Source organism: Dipodomys merriami, unplaced genomic scaffold (assembly GCF_024711535.1).
Source record: "Dipodomys merriami isolate MVZ:Mamm:240054 unplaced genomic scaffold, mDipMer1.0.p SCAF_271, whole genome shotgun sequence".
NCBI lineage: Eukaryota > Metazoa > Chordata > Mammalia > Rodentia > Heteromyidae > Dipodomys > Dipodomys merriami.
The window spans coordinates 362,807-380,656 of NW_027204171.1; the positions used below are offsets into that span (position 1 = coordinate 362,807).

General features: G+C 54.9%; 1 protein-coding gene across 11 annotated transcripts in view; it reads left to right on the forward strand.

Moving 5' to 3' along the window:
* Fam193b (family with sequence similarity 193 member B) overlaps positions 1 to 16,676 on the forward strand; it is a 36,072-nt gene extending 19,396 nt beyond the window's left edge. For 7 of the 11 annotated variants that reach the window (XM_070036456.1, XM_070036463.1, XM_070036464.1 and 4 more), the window contains 7 exons: positions 840 to 1,215; positions 4,984 to 5,185; positions 6,155 to 6,394; positions 12,619 to 13,642; positions 13,776 to 13,851; positions 14,567 to 14,664; positions 16,305 to 16,676. In XM_070036456.1, the coding sequence (XP_069892557.1) occupies positions 840 to 1,215; positions 4,984 to 5,185; positions 6,155 to 6,394; positions 12,619 to 13,642; positions 13,776 to 13,851; positions 14,567 to 14,663 (2,015 nt within the window). In that variant the 3' untranslated portion in view covers position 14,664; positions 16,305 to 16,676. The remainder of the gene's footprint in view (positions 1 to 839; positions 1,216 to 4,983; positions 5,186 to 6,154; positions 6,395 to 12,618; positions 13,643 to 13,775; positions 13,852 to 14,566; positions 14,665 to 16,304) is intronic. The other 4 variants (XM_070036457.1, XM_070036467.1, XM_070036460.1 and 1 more) reach the window with 3 other exon arrangements.
* The last annotated feature ends 1,174 nt before the right edge of the window (positions 16,677 to 17,850 follow it).

Sequence of the window (17,850 nt, forward strand, 5' to 3'; positions counted from 1 at the left end):
CTAGGCTATTCCTCAGAGACCCAGAGAAAAATCCCTTGAATTCCCAAATTATGACATGAATATGAATGACTGTCCTACCTCTGAATGGAGAGGCAGAGTTCTTTTTTTTGTTTTTTTTTTTGTTTTTTTGTTTTAATTCTGGGCCTGAGCACTGTTCTTCAACTCAAGGCGAGCGCTCTACCTCTTGAGCCACTGAGCCACTTCCGGTTTTCTGGTGATTATTTGGAGATAAGAGTCTCCAGGGACTTTCCTGCCTGAGCTGGCTTTGAACCTCGATCCTCAGATCTCAGCCTCCTAAGTAGCTAGGATGACAGGTGTGAGCCACCAGCACCTGGCCAGAGTTCTTCAATGGTTTTGGCCCCAGAATTAGATGAGTTGAGCAGTCTGTAATTCTAGCTACTTTGGTCTATGAGGCAGAGTGTCATCAGAACCTTTCCCCAGTTCCCCTCTGAAATCTGTGGCCTTCTGAGAGTCAGGCATCAACTGGTTTCTGGTCTACGTGTCCCAGAACAGAGCCGAGGCCTGCCGCAGCTCCTGTCCCAGGCCTGAGAAATGCCTGTGAGCAGTCAGGTCCTGGGCAGACCCAGAGAACAGAGAGCATGTGCATTTGCTGGTGGCGCTATAGCAGAGAGGCCTGTGGCCCTACTCAGGGCCAGCATTCCCAGTGCCTTCTCCCTTAGGCCTGGTCTCTTCACACCTGTCCAGCTAAGCTGCTGCCCGAACTGACTCCCAGGCTGAGAGGCTGTGTGTGTGCTCCAATCACACTAAGCGGGGCCCCATGGCAGTGAGCCCGCCGGCTTCTCAGTTCTGACCTCTCTCTCTCTCCACTCCACCCACAGGTGAGGCTTTCCCCATCTCGGAGCACCACCAGCATTCAGACCTCACTGCTCCCCCTAACAGCCCCACGGGCCACGCCCCACAGCCAGTGTCTCTCCTCCCTTCTCATCCTGGTTCCTTTGGCTCACCGCCCCACCCGCACCTGCTCCCCAACACCCCAGCGACATCTTTCCCTGCCCAGGCTTCCGAGTGCCCTGTGTCTGCTGCCACTGCCCCCCACCCCCCAGGGCCGTGTCAAAGTCCCCACTTACCCTCCACCAGCATGCCCCTCCTGAAGATGCCTCCACCATTCTCGGGCTGCAGCGGGCACTGCAGCGGGCACTGCAGCGGGCCTCTTCTCCCACCGCCGAGCTCCCAGCCACTCCCTAGCACTCACAGGTAAGTGAACGGTGTGCAGGGCCCCAGGCCACTACAACTGGAGACTGGGAAAACTTTGACCACGGGGGCCTTTGGGGTAGAAGCGAAAAAGTAGATTGTGCTAGGGTAGGCTTAATGGTAGAGCACAGAGTTAGCCTGTCAAGGACCTTGGTTCAATCCCTAGCACCAAAAAATTAAACAAAGGATGGCATATTTTTCTTTTTCGACCACCTATGCCACACCTCTAGCTTTTCTTGGTTAATGAGAGATATAAGAGTCTCATGGACTTTTCCGCCCAAGCTGGCTCTGAATCTTCAAATCTCAGCCTCCTGAGTAGCTACAATTACTTACAGGTGTGAAGCATCCATTCCTACCACTGTTTTTCCAATTAGAAAAGAATTGGTTTTTCAGCTGGCCGCTGGTGGCTCACACCTGTCATCCTAGCTACTCAGGAGGCTGAGATCTGAGGATCACGGTTCAAAGCCAGCCCGGGCAGGAAAGGCCATGAGACTCTTATCTCCAATAAACCACCAGTGGTGGTGTGGCTCAAGCGATAGAGCTCTCACCTTGAGCTGAAGAGCACAGGGACAATGCCAGGCCCAGAGTTCAAGCCCCACGACTGACCAAAAAAAAAAAAAAAAATTGGTTTTTCAGCTTGAAACAGTTCAGAAGTGTATGTCCTCACAACTGAAAGATAAACTTCTAACATTGTGATCTTGTTTAGTTTTTTTTTTGTTATTGTTTTCTTTTTTGCTTGGTCGTGGGGCTTAGACTTAGAGCATGAGACACTGTCCCTGAGCTCTTTTGCTCAAGATTAGTGCTCTACAACTTTGAGCCACAATTCTACTTCTGTTTTTTTGGTGGTTAATTAGACATGAGTCTCATGGACTTTTCCTGTCCTGGCTGGCCTCACACTGCGATTCTCAGATCTTAGCCTCCTGGGTAGTTAGGGTTACAGGTGTGAGCCACCAGGACATGTATTGTGATTTTTTTTGGGGGGGGGCCAGATTCTGTGTATAAATGACATGCTCTAATCTATGTATGGTAATTGTGTGTGTGTGTAGCAATTTTTTTGTTTTGAGATAGTCTTGCTATAAAGCCTAAGCTGGCCATGAACGATCTGAGTGCTAAGATCATAGGTACTCCCTGCCTTCCTCTCCAGTCCCTGCCAGCTGCTGCAGCAATTATCTCTCTCTTCTTTTCTTTTTTCTGTGTATGTGGTACTGGGGAATCAAACCCAGGGTTTCATGCATGCTAGGCAAGCACTCTTCCACTAAGCCCCGCAGCAATTATCTTTACATTGTGATCATCTCTCCAGTTAACACACTTTCCGTTGGCCATGTAACATCTTACCATATGGCTCTGGCCTAATTTATTTATTTTCTCCTATTCCTGGACATTTAATCACGTCCAGACTTTGTATGTGTGTGCCGGCCCTGGAGCTTGAACTCGGCCTAAGCATTGTCCTTGAACTTCTTTTGTCTCAGACTAGCGCTCTACCACTTGAGTCACAGCTCTACTTCCAGTTTTCTGAGTGGTTTATTGGAGATAAGAGTCTCACTGACTTTTTTTTTTTTTTTTTTTTTGGTTGGTCGTGGGGCCTGGGCGCTGTCCCTCAGCTCTTCAGCTCAAGGCGAGTACCCTACCGCTTGAGTCACAGCGCCACTTCCAGCTTTTTCTGCTTTATGTGGTGCTGAGGAATCGAACCCAGAGCCTCATGCATGTAAGGCAAGCGCTCCACCACTGAGCCACTTTCCCAGCCCCATCTCACGAGGTTTTTTTGCCCAGGCTGGCTTCAAGCTGTGATCCTCCAATCTCAGCCTGTTGAGTAGCTAGGATTACAGGGGTGAGCCACCAGTGCCTGGCTGGGAAAGATGTTTTATTTTTTAGCTGTATACAGGGATTTGGGGCCAATATGCAGTTTATGTGTACAGTGCATGGTGATTGGTGTCACTCCTTCCATCCTTTTCCTCCCATCCCATCTCTTCCAACCCTGCCTGTCCCCTCCTTTCCTCCTTCCATTTCCCAATATGTGGTATTATGACTATATTCAAGTATGTGACTATATTTGAATATTAGTAGTAGTAGTATATGACTACTCACCCACCATTCCTCTATTCATACATTCACCCCTAAACCCCACTTTCCTTAAATAAGACATGGTTCAGCTGCCTGGCATTCATTTTGGCATACTGTCAGTTAATTGTTCAAAGGAGTTAAACCATGGGACTCTACCCCTGTGTATTAACATATTTTACTGTTTGATCACCCATTTATTTATTGTGGTCAGTCGTGGGGCTTGAACTCTGGGCTTGGATGCTGTCCCTCTGCTCTTCAGCTCAAGGCAAGCACTCTACTGTTTGAACCACAGCGCCACTTCCGGCTTTCTAGTGGTTTATTGGAGATAAGAGTCTCATGGACTTTCCTGCCCGGGCTGGCTTTGAACCGTGATCCTCAGATCTCAGCCTCCTGAGTAGCTAGGATTACAGGCATGAGCCACTGGCGCCCAGCTAACCATTTATTTTTTAAAACCCTGCCCCAACCTTTCTGTCCTTTCCCACAGAAGAGGGTAACATTAGCCTTCCCCAAGAACTTGGTTTCCACATGGCTTAATATTCCTGCCTCCTTCCACCCATGCCTCAGCCCCATCCTGCAGCCGCCCTTCAGCTGTTGCTGGCCCCTAGGGCTCTAGTTCTTTCCAGCTCCAGTTCTGGGACCTGTCAGCCTGTGTCTCATACACTGGGAGAATTTTTTTTTTTTTCCAGTTCTGGGACTTGAACTCAGGGCCTGGGCACTGTCCCTAACCTTCTTTTGCCATGATGCCACTTCTGGCTTTTTCTGCTTATGTGGTGCTGAGGAATCGAGTCCAGGGCCTCATGCATGCAAGGCAAGCGCTCTGCCACTGAGCCACCTTCCCAGCCCATGGGACATGTTTTATGTAACAGCCCCTAGTGCTTTCCAGAATCCAGAGGTAGGACTGTGGAAGGACACAGGCTAGCATCCTGCCACCTGTTGGCCAGAGCTGTGAGCACTGGGTGCCTCCGTCTCTAGACCACTTCAAAACACCTATTTTTGCAGGACTGGTACTTGCTGAGTACAGAGCTGGCACAGGCAATAGCTCTTAATAATCTGTAGGCCATGAGACCTATTGACCCATTTATTATTAGGGTCAGCCCAGGCTGGTCTTGAACTCTGTCTTCCTACCTTAGCCTCTTAGTCCTGGAATTACAGGCACTGTGCTGACTCATTTGCTTCCCCCCCCCCCCCCCGCCCTCCCCCTCAATTTAGAGCCCCTGGTTAAGGAAGAACTGAAGCCACACTGAGGTCATTAAGACCTTAGAAAGTAGACACAGACACTGACCTCATTAACAGCACCTGCGCGTGTCCCCCTGGGGGCGCCGTTAGCTTGCTGATGAGTTTGGACCCTACTTACTGAGCAACTGCTATGTTCAAGGTTGTCCTTATAGGTACAGTGATCACCAAATCGAAGTGGTATAGCCTCTTGGCCTTGGCTGGTACAATCTAGTGCCAAATGACAGACCATTACATTAGCACGCGAGGTATCCATCCACATGATGCCCTGAGCAGTGGGCGCTTTGTAGGTACTGGCAGAGCAGGCATCCAGAAAGCTTTCCAGAGGGGCAGCCTTTGTGTTTGGATGGCCCTGAGGGACTGGCAGGGGGTTGTTGCCCTTGGTGTTGTGAGTGGCCCTGGCATGGTGGGGACAGGCAGGGTGGCTTGTGCCAGCACCCCTCACCCTCACACCTGGGCCTGTCTTTTCCCCTACAGCAGGGACCCCGGGTGCAAGGGGCACAAATTTGCACACAGTGGCCTAGCCTGCCAGCTGCCCCAGCCCTGTGAGGCCGACGAGGGGCTGGGCGAGGAAGAGGATAGCAGCTCTGAGCGAAGCTCCTGCACCTCGTCCTCCACCCACCAGCGAGACGGGAAGTTCTGCGACTGCTGCTACTGTGAGTTCTTCGGCCACAATGCGGTGAGTGAGCCCCCCCGGGCCAGTGAGGGCTGGGGGCCAGCCCAGGTGAGCCAAGGCGCCCCACGCTCTTCCCCAGACGCCCCTCACTCCTGCCGATCGCCACTGCCCAGGGCCCGGCGAGCCCTCACACCTGCGCCGCTCGCTCGAGCCTCACGGCACCTGTGTAAGGTCTGGGATTTTATTTTTATTTTTATTTTTTGGAACGCTTTGCTGCCTTTGCTCTTCTCGTGGTTTCTCTTCAGATTGACTTTTTCTCCTTAGGCCAAAGGAAAGGAAGTGGCAGAGAGAAAGCTATGGTTCTGATGAGTATGTATACGTGTGTAAGCCCAGAGAAGTGAACACCTGTGCGTGCTGAAGGCAGAATGGAAGCGCAGAGTTTCTCAGGTCCCCAAGTGTGACAGCCAGCCGAGAGGGACAGGCCGTGAGCACAGATGGCGCCAGGAAGGAGGCTCAGATCAGAGTCCATGCGGCCTCTGGACAGGGGAAAAGCAGTTCAGAAGTCTCCTAAGGTGAAGAGGAAAGAAAGGGCTCTCCGGTCAGGGCAGAGCAGTGGAGGATAGGAAAAATGGCAGTCGTTTGCTCCTTGTCACCTTTGAGCTCTGTTATCCCGGTTTTAGAGATGACAAAATGGAGGCTCACAAAGCCCCGGTGACTCGCCCAAGGTCATACAGCTTCTGAGTGACGAAAGCCAGCCTCAAACCGGCTTCCCTGGCTCCCCGGTCCGTGTTCCCCAAGCCATGTCCTGTCTGTCCCCCACCCCCACTCCCCCCACCCCTCGCTCCCCCTCCCCGTTCCTTTCACTCGTGGCAGCCTCAGCTTGAGCCTGCTAAGGGCGAGGCCGTTTGGCCTTGGCGGATGGTAGAGAGAACGGCTGCGGCTCCTCACCACATCCGTGGTGCCCGCGGGTGGGGAGTTGCTGCGGGGGCTCCCAGGCCCGGGGTGTAATGTCAGCGCCTCCCCCTCCCCCAGCCGCCCGCTGCCCCGACGAGTCGGAATTATACCGAGATCCGGGAGAAGCTCCGCTCGAGGCTGACCAGGCGGAAAGAGGAGCTGCCCGTGAAGGGGGGCGCCCTGGGCGGGATCCCTGGGGAGCCCACCGTGGACCACCGAGATGTGGATGAGCTGCTGGAATTCATCAACAGCACGGAGCCCAAAGTCCCCAACAGCGCCAGGGCCGCCAAGCGGGCCCGGCACAAGCTGAAAAAGAAGGTGGGTGTGGGGGGGGAGCTCAGCTCTACCGCCTCTCCTCCCCCCGAGGAACCCCAAGCCCTGAGCCATCCGGGGCATGGATGGTGCTGGCCGCCAGAGGCCTTGGCGTGGCTCGCCGCGGCGGGGAAGGTCTGGATGAATTTGGGAGGCAGCAGGGGCAGGGAACCTGGGGCGAGTCCTTGGAGGAAAAGTCTCTGAGCCTCAAGTTTCTTGCCGGCCTCCTCCAAACCCAGGACTTGGCATCAGCAGCTACTTCCACAGATCCTGGGAGCCAAGGGGTGATGCACTGAAGTCCTCACCTGGGAGAAGCTGAGTCCAGTGAGGACACTGGCCCAGAAGTGGACAGGCCCGTTAGCAGGTGTGGAGTCCCAGGCTGAGGGCAGCCCCCTGGAGCTGGCTTAAGAGGCCGACTCCAGCTGAGTCGCGGGGCGTGAGGACAGATTCATCAGGAGGGCGCTGCTGGCCGCCGGCGCGGCGTGCCCCACAGCACCTTGACAACAGCAGAGGCAGGACGGACAGTGGGAACAAGGGACAGACAGCACAAGGCCAGGGGGAGCTGGTGTTGGATGCCTCAGGCAGGGCTGAGCTGAGGGAGAGCTGGTTGAGGGAGGGACGGGCTGCGGCAGAAGAGGGACGTGCGGAGAGCACAGGTGACAGGCCTGGGAGCGGATGGCAAGACAGGGCGATGGAAGCAGGGACATCTCCCGGGTGATGGCAAGGAAGATGGTGGCGCCTCCGACCGAGCGCAAGACTGGAAGCAGTCGGGGCACGGTGCCTCGGAGGCGTTCCCAGGAGACGAGCCAGTGGGGCTGGAGGTGCGGGAATAGGAGTTACCAGCGCAGAGACGTAATTGAAGCCATGGGAATGACGCAGTGCTCAGCACTGAGGACTGAACCCAGGGAGCTGTTCCCAGGCAGCCCTGCTGGATGGGCCTCCAGGGCTAGAGCGCTGGTCCCTGCGGCTTCATTACCTCTTCGCCTGCCTGCCTGCCCCCAGCTACGTCTGCACAGTGCCCCCCTCGGGAGCCCAGCATCTGAAGAGATTTGGGGTTGACAGCCAGCTAGTTCAATTTCTGGATGGTCAAACAGCCCAGTCCTAGTGATGTGGAAGGCAGAAGTGATTCTCCATGTCTTTCCAGCCCAGAGGACAGCCCGGGATCCTTCTGCAGCCGGATGTAGTGAGCCGGAGTCAGCCCTTTCTTGCTCTTAACCAGATTTGCCATCCGGAGGTGTGGGCCTCAGTGCTCTCTGGCCTCTTGGGGTAGCATTGCTTACCAAAGTCCCCAGAGACTGCCCTCAGCAGTTCCCAGGCCCCCTGTGCCCCCAGACAGCCCTCCTCCTCCTCCTCCTCCTCCTCCTCCTCCTCCTCCTCCTCCTCCTCCTCCTCCTCCTCCTCCTTCTGGGGTGCTGTCCGCTCGCCTCTTCTTGACAAGCTTAGTCTCCAGTGAAGCATCCACAGGCCATTCTGCCATACTCCCGACACACCCTGCATCTCTCCAGATTTTTCTTCCTAATTCCGAAGTTCTCTGCACAGCCACTGTGTGCCAGGCCCAGCCTAGATGCTCAGACTGACCAAGCAGACCTTACTTGCCATGTACAGACCTGGAGCTACATGCAGGGATGGACACACACGGGCAGACACAGTGTCAGTCAGACATAGTTGGTGTCATCTGCTTATTTCTTTTTTCTTTTTTTTTGATCAGTCCAGGGCTTGGGCGCTGTCCCTGAACTCTTGCTCAAGTCTAGCTCTCTACCACTTTGAGCCACAGTGCCACTTCTGTTTTAGAGAGGTTCATTGGAGATGATTCTCACGGGGACTGTTCTGCTAGGGCTGGCTTCCAACTGTGATCCTCAGATCTCAGCCTCCTGAGTAACTAGGACTACAGGTGTGAGCCCCGGGCGTCTAGCTGTTCTTTGTTTAGACCTTAGCTTCCTGCACCTCCTGAGCTTTCCTGTCCACCCAAACCCTGCTTCCAGCAGCCATGTGATAAGGGCCTCCCCTATCCTGGGAGAGGGGTGAAGCTTTCAGTCCGCTCCTGCTCTCGCTTCCAGTCATCATTCTTGCCTTTGTCTCCTCACCCTGATCCATTGAGGCTTAGACTCCAGCCCCTCCTCTTCCCATACTGAATACTGCCATCTGCCCTTTCCTCTTCTCTGGGCGAGCCAGCACTCGCTCGCTTAAATTGAGTATTGATACAAGAGCAAGCACAAATGGAACCCATCGTTCAGTCCCCCCTTACAACTCTCTCAGTTCCTTGCCCCATTACCCATGCTGCAAAACAACAACAGCAGCAACAAAGCTGCCCTTCTGCAGCTGGACGATAACACTGCCTGGGTCAAGCTGAACACCCCACTGGGTGAGTGTCCACTTTCCTGGGGAGCTCCGCCTCACACCCAGTCACACGGTCCTTCTGTCAGAACTCTGTTCTCCAACTTGGAGGCCTTCTCCAGATCCCCTTACTTGGTTTTTCCTGTTTCACCGAGGAAATGGGCCATCACTGGGCAGACCTGACCCCAATCACCCCACCCACTAATCATTCCTCATCTTATCATGCCTTAAGAAGGTGACATTGGGGGGGGGGGGCTGAGGTCTCTGGGGCAGTTCCCACCACACATGAACTCTTTTCCTCTGCTCCATGTCAACAGCAGACAGTTCTTGTAGCTTGTCCTGTCCTCCAGTCCATTGGCTCTCGTCACAGCCACAGTCCTTGAAAAAACAGCATCCATCTTGTCTTCCCCGCCTCGTCAGCCTTCCACAGGCTTCTCCATTCCCATCCACAGGAGAGGCTCCGTTCTCATTCTATTTACATGACCCTCGATGTACTCTGTGCTTGTCTTAGGCTCCTCCCCCTGCCCCCCCCAGCATAAAAAAAAACAGTGGGACTACCATCTTCACCAGATTTCTTACCTGTCTTTTAACATTCCTGTCTCCTTTGTGACCTCCTAGCCCTCCTTGAGCACCTCTCCCTGAGGAAGAGAAGATGTAGGTAGGGTTTCCTCCCTGCACTTCACCCCAATGTCCAACTCTGCCTCTGGGATCCTCTTCAGGAAACCCCTCGGGTACCTCTGACGCGCCATAGCCAAAACTAAGCTCGTGATCTTCCTCCAAAGAGGCCTGCCTTTTCTTCCCCATTCGTTTGTCCAGTCAGGGGCACCGCCGTCCGCCCTGCTGCCTGCCCCGAGCCCCGGGTACTGTCCTGGGGTGAGGGGGGAGGGTTGCATCATGGGGACCCAGAACAGCTGGCCTGGGAATCGGACCTCAGTTGGAAGCTTGGCTCTGCCACACTTGCTGTATGACCTTCGGCAAATCACTGCGCCTCCAAGACTCAGTTTCTGCATCCGTAAAATGAGACTAACAGGAACCAGCGGCATAGATGGTTGTGAGAATAACATAACACATGGGAAGCCTGTCAGAGCGCCTGGCGCCTGGGAACGCTCCGTCCGTGGAGACTGCTGAAGCAGCCATAGTGGTTGCTAGCAGTCTCAGGATGGGCTTTCTTCTCCTCCCACCCAAAACCAAACCGGACTGTAGTACTTCCCCAGGGGGACAGCGTAAGCCAGGCCACCTCTCCACCTACTACCCATACTTCCTAAGCCTTCAGTGGCTCAGCATCACCTCAGGCCCAAACCCACATTGTTCAGGATCCAGCCCATTAGCTGGCCACCTTCCTCCACCTCCCCTTTCCGACCTGCCTTCCTGTCCCTAAGTCGCCCCTGACCCTCCTACCCTAGCCAGGCTGTAGGGAATGCTTCCCATTCTCTGACGGCATGCTTTCCCCCTCCCAGCCTTTCCACCTGCACTTGCTGTGGCCTCTCGTTCTCCAGGATCACTCCAACCACCTGTGCGAGTGCTACCTCCAGTCTGGGATAATAGCGCCCCGTGCTTTCTTCCTAGGTAGCACTCTCTGTTACTCTGAACAAAACAGCCCATTTTCATGGCTGCCTCCTCAGCACACTAAAGTTGGGGACAGAGACAGGGTCTCATGCCCAGCCTCCCGCCTCACAGTCAATAACTAAGCAGTGCAAGGTGGGCAAACTAAATCGAACACCTTCTGTCTCTGATGGGTTATCCTGACTTTGCCACTTAGCAGCAAAGTATCCTTGAGCCTGTTCCAGACTCTCCCCAAAGGCAAGCAAGATTCCTCATCTGTTGTCTAGCAAGGACAGTAGTAAGGATTGACTGAGACCAATTACAAATGGAGCCAGGCTCTTGGTATGGAACAGATGTGATTTCTGTACATTCTCTTTTTCTTGCTCCCAGTGTATATGGTTTGACAGTACTCAAACTGTGTGTGTGTGTGTGTGTGTGTGTGTGTGTGTGTGTGTGTGTGTGTGTGTGTGTGTGTGTGTGTGTGTGTGTGTGTGTGTGTGTGTGTGTGTGTGTGTACTGTCCTTGGGCTTTTTTTTGCCAGTCCTGGGGCTTGAACTCAGGGCCTGGGCGCTGTCCCTGAGTTTCTTTTGCTCAAGGCTAGCACTCTACTGCTGGAGCCACAGCACCACCTCTGGCTTTTTCTGTTTATGTGGTACTGAGGAATGGAATCCAGGGCCTCATGCACGCTAGGCAAGCACTCTACCACTAAGCCACATTCTCAGTCTGTCCCTGAGTTTTTGTGTTCAAAGCTAATGCTCTACCATTTGAGCCACAGCTCTACTTCCAGCTTTTTTGGTGCTTAATTGGAAATAAGAGTCTTAGCAGATTTTCCTGCTGGGGCTGGTTTTGTGTTTTTGTTTTTTTTCTTGGTCATGAGGCTTGAACTCTGGGCCTGGGCACTGTCCCTCAGCTCTTCAGCTCAAGGCGAGCGCTCTACCACTTGAGCCACAGCACCACTTCTGGTCTTCTAGTGGTTTATTGTAGATATGAGTCTCACGGACTTTCTTGCCCAGGCTGGCTTTGAACCATGATCCTCAGATCTCAGCCTTCTGAATAGCTAGGATGACAGACATGGGCCATGGGTGCCCGGTATCCCTTAGACTTTTTAATTGAGCAGCTAGCCTTTTTCCGGCAAGTGAAATGTTGCAGAGAAGCCCAGTGTATAACAGGCACAGAGCTGGGCTGGTGTGGGTAAAGGCCCATCACCATCGCCTCCAAAGCTGGAAATGCTGGAGGCCATGCTGCTGCCCACCTGAGCCCCCATCGTTTAAAGCACAGCCTTGGCACATGGCTGCTCATGTACAAACTAGTGAGGTGCAGGTGCTTTTTCTTCCTATGTTATAAACTGGGAAGTTAAGGTTCAAAGAGAATAAGTGATTTGTCCCAAGTCTTCTGAAGACAGTCATGGAACAAGTGTTCTAAAGCGATGAAAGTAAGTGCCTGCCCCCTGTCAGAATAGTGTGCCCTCTTTAGGTGGACTCTGAAGTGGCTTCTCTTCTCTCCCTTATCTCCAAGTAGACCAGAAACAGGTGAGCTGGCATTTGTCTCCTGTTGCTAATGCCAGAATACAATGCATTGCTCTCCTGTCACAGTGGTGGAGTAACCCAGCCATAGGCTGATATGCATTCTCACGCAGGTGTATCAAAGCTGATTGGCTTCCATGGTCAGGCCTCAGAGCCTCCCAGTCCTTCCCTGAGCTCAGAATCTACATTGGTGTCTCTGCAGGGCATACTTTAGCTGTAGACCTAATTGCCTAAGGCTAGCTGAGCAGCCAGGGCCTTTCTAAGGGCAGGGCCCCCTTTGAAGTAGCCAGCCACGGCATGAGGAGGTGCTATGTGTTTGTGTGTAGCTTACCTACCGTTGGGAGTCCTTTTCAGAGGACAGACTCATTCGGCTTTTCTCTGCCACCCACCCACAGCGTTGGCAAGACCGCCTCTCCAGCCGCCAGCTTCCTCGTCAGCGTCCCCATTTTGGTCTCCACTCCAAAATCATTGTCCCCATTTTGTAGATGAGTGCACTGGAATTGCTCAAGGTTTCCTTCAATATCCACAAGGCAAATGCTGTCCCTTTGAGACCTTAGCCCTTAGACCCCAGGACTCAGGCAGGCTCAGAATAAACCAAAACAAGTGTTAATAAACCAGATGTAAAAATCTTGCACTCTGCCCCCCCCCCCCAGATTGGTACTTGTCTGATAGCAGTTCACCCACTTTCTTGCCAGGTGGGAAAGCAGGCCAAGGTGCTGTAGCTCTGCCTCCAGCAGATTCTTGGCAAAGCTGGGCCCCGGGCCGATGGGTCAGGCGTCACTTTAAGCCCAGCAGTTGGCAGGCCTCTGCTGACACTGCCTCTTGTATTAGCAGGAGAAAGAGAAGGCCCGGTTGGCAGCAGAAAGTCTGAAGCAGGCGAATCGTGTTTCTGGAAGCCAGGAGCCAAGGCCTGCCAAAGAGAGGCTCTTAGAGTGGCCTGACCGGGAGCTGGAGCGGGTCAACAGCTTCCTGAGCAGCCGCCTGCAGGAGATCAAGAGCACTGTGAAGGACTCCGTCCGCGCCAGCTTCAGCGTGTGCGAGCTCAGCATGGACAGCAGCGGCTTCATCAAGGAGGGGGCTGAGGAGTCGCAACCCCAAAATCTAGTCCCCTCAGACCTCAACGGCTCCTCTGACCAACAGCCTGACATCAACCTTGACCTGTCCCCCTTGACTCTGGGATCCCCCCAGAACCACACGTTACAAGCTCCAGGCGAGCCAGCCCCGCCATGGGCAGAAATGAGAGGCCCCCACCCACCATGGACAGAGGTGAGGGGCCCCCCACCTGGTATTGTCCCTGAGAATGGCCTGGTGCGGAGACTCAACACCGTGCCCAACCTGTCCCGGGTGATCTGGGTCAAGACACCTAAGCCGGGCAACCCCAGCTCCGAGGAGCCCGGTTCAAAGGAGGCACCCAGTTGCAAACAGGAACTGTCTGAGCCTGTAGCCACTGTGGGGAAGCCAAAGAAGGGCAAGAGACAGGGCGCTCAGGCCAAGAAGAGCGAGGCGAGCCCCGCCCCCCCGCCTCCAGACAGCCTAGACACTCCTAGTGCCAAGAGCCAAGTGCCTGGCTCCAAGCTGCCAACCAGGGCCTCTGAGCCTCCCAAAGGAGGCAGCTGTGCTGAGGCTGGAGAGGGCAGCCGAGGGAGCCGGCCAGGACCAGGCTGGGCAGACAGCTCCAAAACTGCGAAGGAGAAGGGCAGCTCCTGGCAGAACTGGCCGGGCGAGGCCAAGGCACGGGCTCCAGAGCAGGAGTCTGTGCCGCCCTCAGGCCCAGCCAGGCCCCAGAGTTTGCCCCAGGGCAAGGGCCGCAGCCGGAGGAGCCGCCACAAACAGGAGAAGTCAGCTTCCTCGCTGGGTGAGTGCACCAGGAGCCGAGGGGCTGACCCTCACCCCCGCCCGGCCACGGGGTGGAGGGCAGCGCTGCCCCCAGAGCATGACCCCGTAGGCCTGGCCGCGGGCACTGAGCCCCCCTGGCTGTGTCTTCCTAGACGATGTGTTCCTGCCCAAGGACATGGATGGGACGGAGATGGATGAGACTGACCGGGAGGTGGAGTACTTCAAGAGGTAGGTGTGGGCGCTGCCCTCCGCTCCCTGAGGGAGCCCACGCGGGCCTCGGGGCTCAAACCAGCCTGCTCCTTCGCCTTGATCTCTGGGTGGGAGCCTCCCCAGCCCTCCAGACCCTGCCACCTGCTGTGTCTGCTGGAGCCCAGGGAGCTGCCGTGAATGGGGAGAAGGAAGCATGTCAGGGCCCAAGAACCAGGCCTTTCCCAGCTTCCTTCACTTGGACGTTATCTGCTCTGCATGGTCCAGCCTCTGTGAACACAGTAGACCGGGAGGGATCTAGAAATCCACAGCCTAGCCACCAGCGCCACTAGAGTGTTGGGTGTGATGGGAGGGTGCAGGGGGGAGCCACCTGTGGGGCAGGGGCAGGCCCAGAGGCCTTCCTGGAAAAGGGGATACCAAGAGGAACCCTGAAGACTTCAGTCTGAGCTGGCCAGATAAGTGAGGTATACAAAGGGCCAAGGGTGAACCGAAACCAGTTCCATCCAGTGCCAGAAGATGCAGGGAGCCGTGGCTCAGGGCAGCCTCACTGTCCTCCTGCACTCTTCCCTGATGCCCAGCTGGCAAGGCCCCTGTGCCTGCCAGCCCCAGCACCTGCGAGTCGCTGGCTGTACAGAGCCAGCCGGCTTCTCGGCCGCGTACCCCAGCTCCACCAGGGGGTCGGGCGAGGAAGGAGGGGACCGCTTACTGCTTCTCCCGTGGCTCCCAAACCCTCCAGGTTCTGTTTGGATTCTGCAAAGCAAACCCGTCAGAAAGTTGCCGTGAACTGGACCAACTTCAGCCTCAAGAAGACCACTCCCAGCACAGCTCAGTGAGGTAGAGACCTCTTCCCGCGTGCTGTGCCGCTCCTTCCCGTGCCCCACCACACCAGGCCGGGGCCAGGGAGTAGGCCTTGCGGTCTGGCAGCCCTGCTATGTCTGCTTCCGCAGCCACCTACAGTGTCTGAAGGTCTAGGCTCCAAGTCTTCTGTGGCTGCTGGTTCGGACCTCTCTGTCCGTCTGTCTCTCCTCCCTGGCCAGGCCCTCTCCACGCCCCCGTTGGCCCGTGTTCCTGAAGGATCTTCCTGGACTGCCATTCTGAATGGTCACCACCAACCCAGCTGCCCCCTGAGCGCCTAGATGATCAGGCCTGGGGCTTTGCGGGGTCCCCAAGGCAGATGCCCAGTATGAGAAGAGCCTGAGGGAGCAGTGAGGAAGTAGGAGAGGTAGAGCAAGGCTGTGTAGGCCATCTAACCCTGGAGGCTCCCCCTAAACAGGACTCCCCTCAGTGAACTGGGAGCCAAGCCACCTAGTGGAAGAAGAGACCTGGTTCCCACAGGAACGCTGGCCTCCCTCCGGACACCTGCAGAGAACCTTTTATCAGACCTATTGGCATAGGGAGGATGTTTGTGGGCCAGGAACCTTGGTGCAGAAGGAAAGGGCCATAGGCGGGCAGGTTTCGGTGCCGGGCAGTCTCCCTGGAGCCAGGCCTTTCCAGCAACTAGCAGCTGCACAGCTCCTGCAGGTAGCAAGAGGCTGGGACGGGGGGTGCCTGGGAGGTCCCCTCTCACCGCCATTCTCTCTCGTGAGAGTTTCTCTGGACTAAAGTCGTGGACTTCCTAGAGCTCAGGCTCCCAGTGGCACCGGTGTCCCTCCCCCCAGTTGGGGCTCTCTTCAGACTCCCCCAGTTGTCCTCAGCTCTCAGCGGTAGGACTCTGATCTTTGTCAGACCAAGATGTCTGTACCCCAGGAAAATCTTCCAAGGACAAGGGTGCCCTTCTGTCTCATCAGCCTCCACAAGAAACAGTAGAGACCCCCTGCACCTCACCTTCTATCCCAGCTGAGAGGAAAGGGCTCACCTCTCCTTCTACAGTCCAATTCCATTGTCATCCAGGAAACCAAATCCAGCCTTTCGGCTGATACCTTCCTCTCTCATAAGTACTGTCCTTTGACCCTCCTCACTGTCCACCAGGGCAGGGCCAGGAGCCCCAGTAGAGCAGTAAGCACTGCTGAGTCCCTGGAGCTCAAGGAAGGGGTTTGAATGCAGGGCCTGCCTCCTCCTGTACCCGCCAGTGGGAAAGCAGACATCAGCGCTGGGCTCATATTCAGCCCTGACCTGGAAGGCTTTGCTTCTGCACAAGGATCCTGGGTTCTTCAAGGATCGTCCCCAAGGAATATCTCTAGGATTCCAGGACTGAGCTCTGTTCCCTAGCAGGGCCTTTCCCTACTTTTGCATTACTGGGGGTGGAACCCAGGCCCTTGCACTTGCTAGGCAAGCATCTACCCCTTGGCCACATCCCAGTGCCATCCACAGCCTTCAGCTTCAGCTTCTGTTGGATGATTGGATCTAGTGAATTTGCTCCATGTTTTTGGACCAGAAGCTGCCTATTCTCACTACCACAGGGGCCCGTGGGGAGGCCAGGACACAGGCCTTCTCTCACCATGATCCTGCTCTTTTCTTTTCTCTGCCCTGCCCAGGCTGAGCTTCTGCAAGTCATCCTGAGGCCTCAACTGCAAGCTGAAAGTCTCTAGTGTCTCCCTCCACGTGCCCTGCCCACACGCCCTGACCCTCCCTGCTCCCACGGTCCCGGACCAACCAAAAGCTGAACGGATGCCATGCTGTGCTGGGTCCCCAGGACCTCAGCAGAGCCGCTTCCTGGTGCTATGCAGCCTCCACACTCATCCCAGGGACAGGGCTGGCCTGACGGCCAGGGGCTGAGGGTACTGCTGGCCCAACACTGCTCTCTTTGTGTTTGGTTTTTTTTTTTGGTTATTTTTTTTTCAATTCTTTACTTTTGATACTGTGAACATCTTTCATCCTGAAAGATAAAAGCAACATTTGGACACAGAGTTGGTGTGGTGTGATTTGCTGCCTGGGTAGGGAGAAGAAGGGATGTGCACAGCTCTACTGGAATCACAAACCTTACGGAGCAGGAACTGTGTGTCAGCGCAGTTTGCACTCAGGCTTTAGGCCTTTCAAAGCAATCTTAAAGTGGGGCTGTGGACCCATTTTACAGATGAGAAACAAAGGATGAGTGAAATGACTAGCACACTCAAGTCTGCTCAAGTAGGGCTTAACAGGCCCATGTGACCCTGACATCTGTGTTGTTGTTGGCCCAGTTATGATATGAGCCTAATAAGACAGGTTCCAACCAGCTTTGGATCTGTTTTCCCCCTTTGCAGCATGGGCGAGGGGTGGTTTGGATGTCACCTCTGGGCATCTAGGTGTGGAAGGGGTCTAGAAGGCCTAAGGCCTTTGCAGATCAGACATTTATGTCTTGCCAATTGAGGCTTCTCACCCTGACAATGTAGTGAGGGCAGTTGGGAGTAAATTCAGTTTCTTAAGTAAGCTCTGAGATCTCAGTTGGGACTGTACCTGTATACTTGAGAGTAAAAAGGGTAACAAACGTATCAATAAGCACAAGCAATCAACTGCCTCCCCAGTTGGTGCTCGTTTGTAAATTCCAGCAGTAATACAATGATTAAAAAAAAAAAATCCCAGCCGGGCTGCGCCTGTCATCCTAGCCACTCAGGAGGCTGAGATATGAGGATCGCGGTTCAAAGCCAGCCCAGGCAGGAACATCTGTGAGACTCTGATCTCCAATAAATCACTAGGAAACGAAGTGGCGCTGTGGCTCAAGCGGTAGAGCGCTCGCCTTGAGCTGAAGAGCTGAGGGACAGCGCCCAGGCCCAGAGTTCAAGCCCTACCACCAACAGAAATAAAATCCCTCCTGCATACATAAGTCCCAACTCCCAAATTAGTTTCATGTATACTTTTTTTTTTTTTGGGGGGGGGGGACCGGTCAGTCGTGGGACTTGAACTCTGGGCCTGGGCGCGTCCCTTAATCTCTTCAGCTCAACGCCAGTGCTCTACCACTTGAGCCACAGCGCCACTTCCGGTTTCCTGGCTTCATTGGAGATCAGAGTCTCACGGACTTTCCTGCCCGGGCTGGCTTTGAACCTCGATCCTCAGCTCTCAGCCTCCTGCGTGGCTAGGGTGACAGGCCTGAGCCACCGGCGCCCG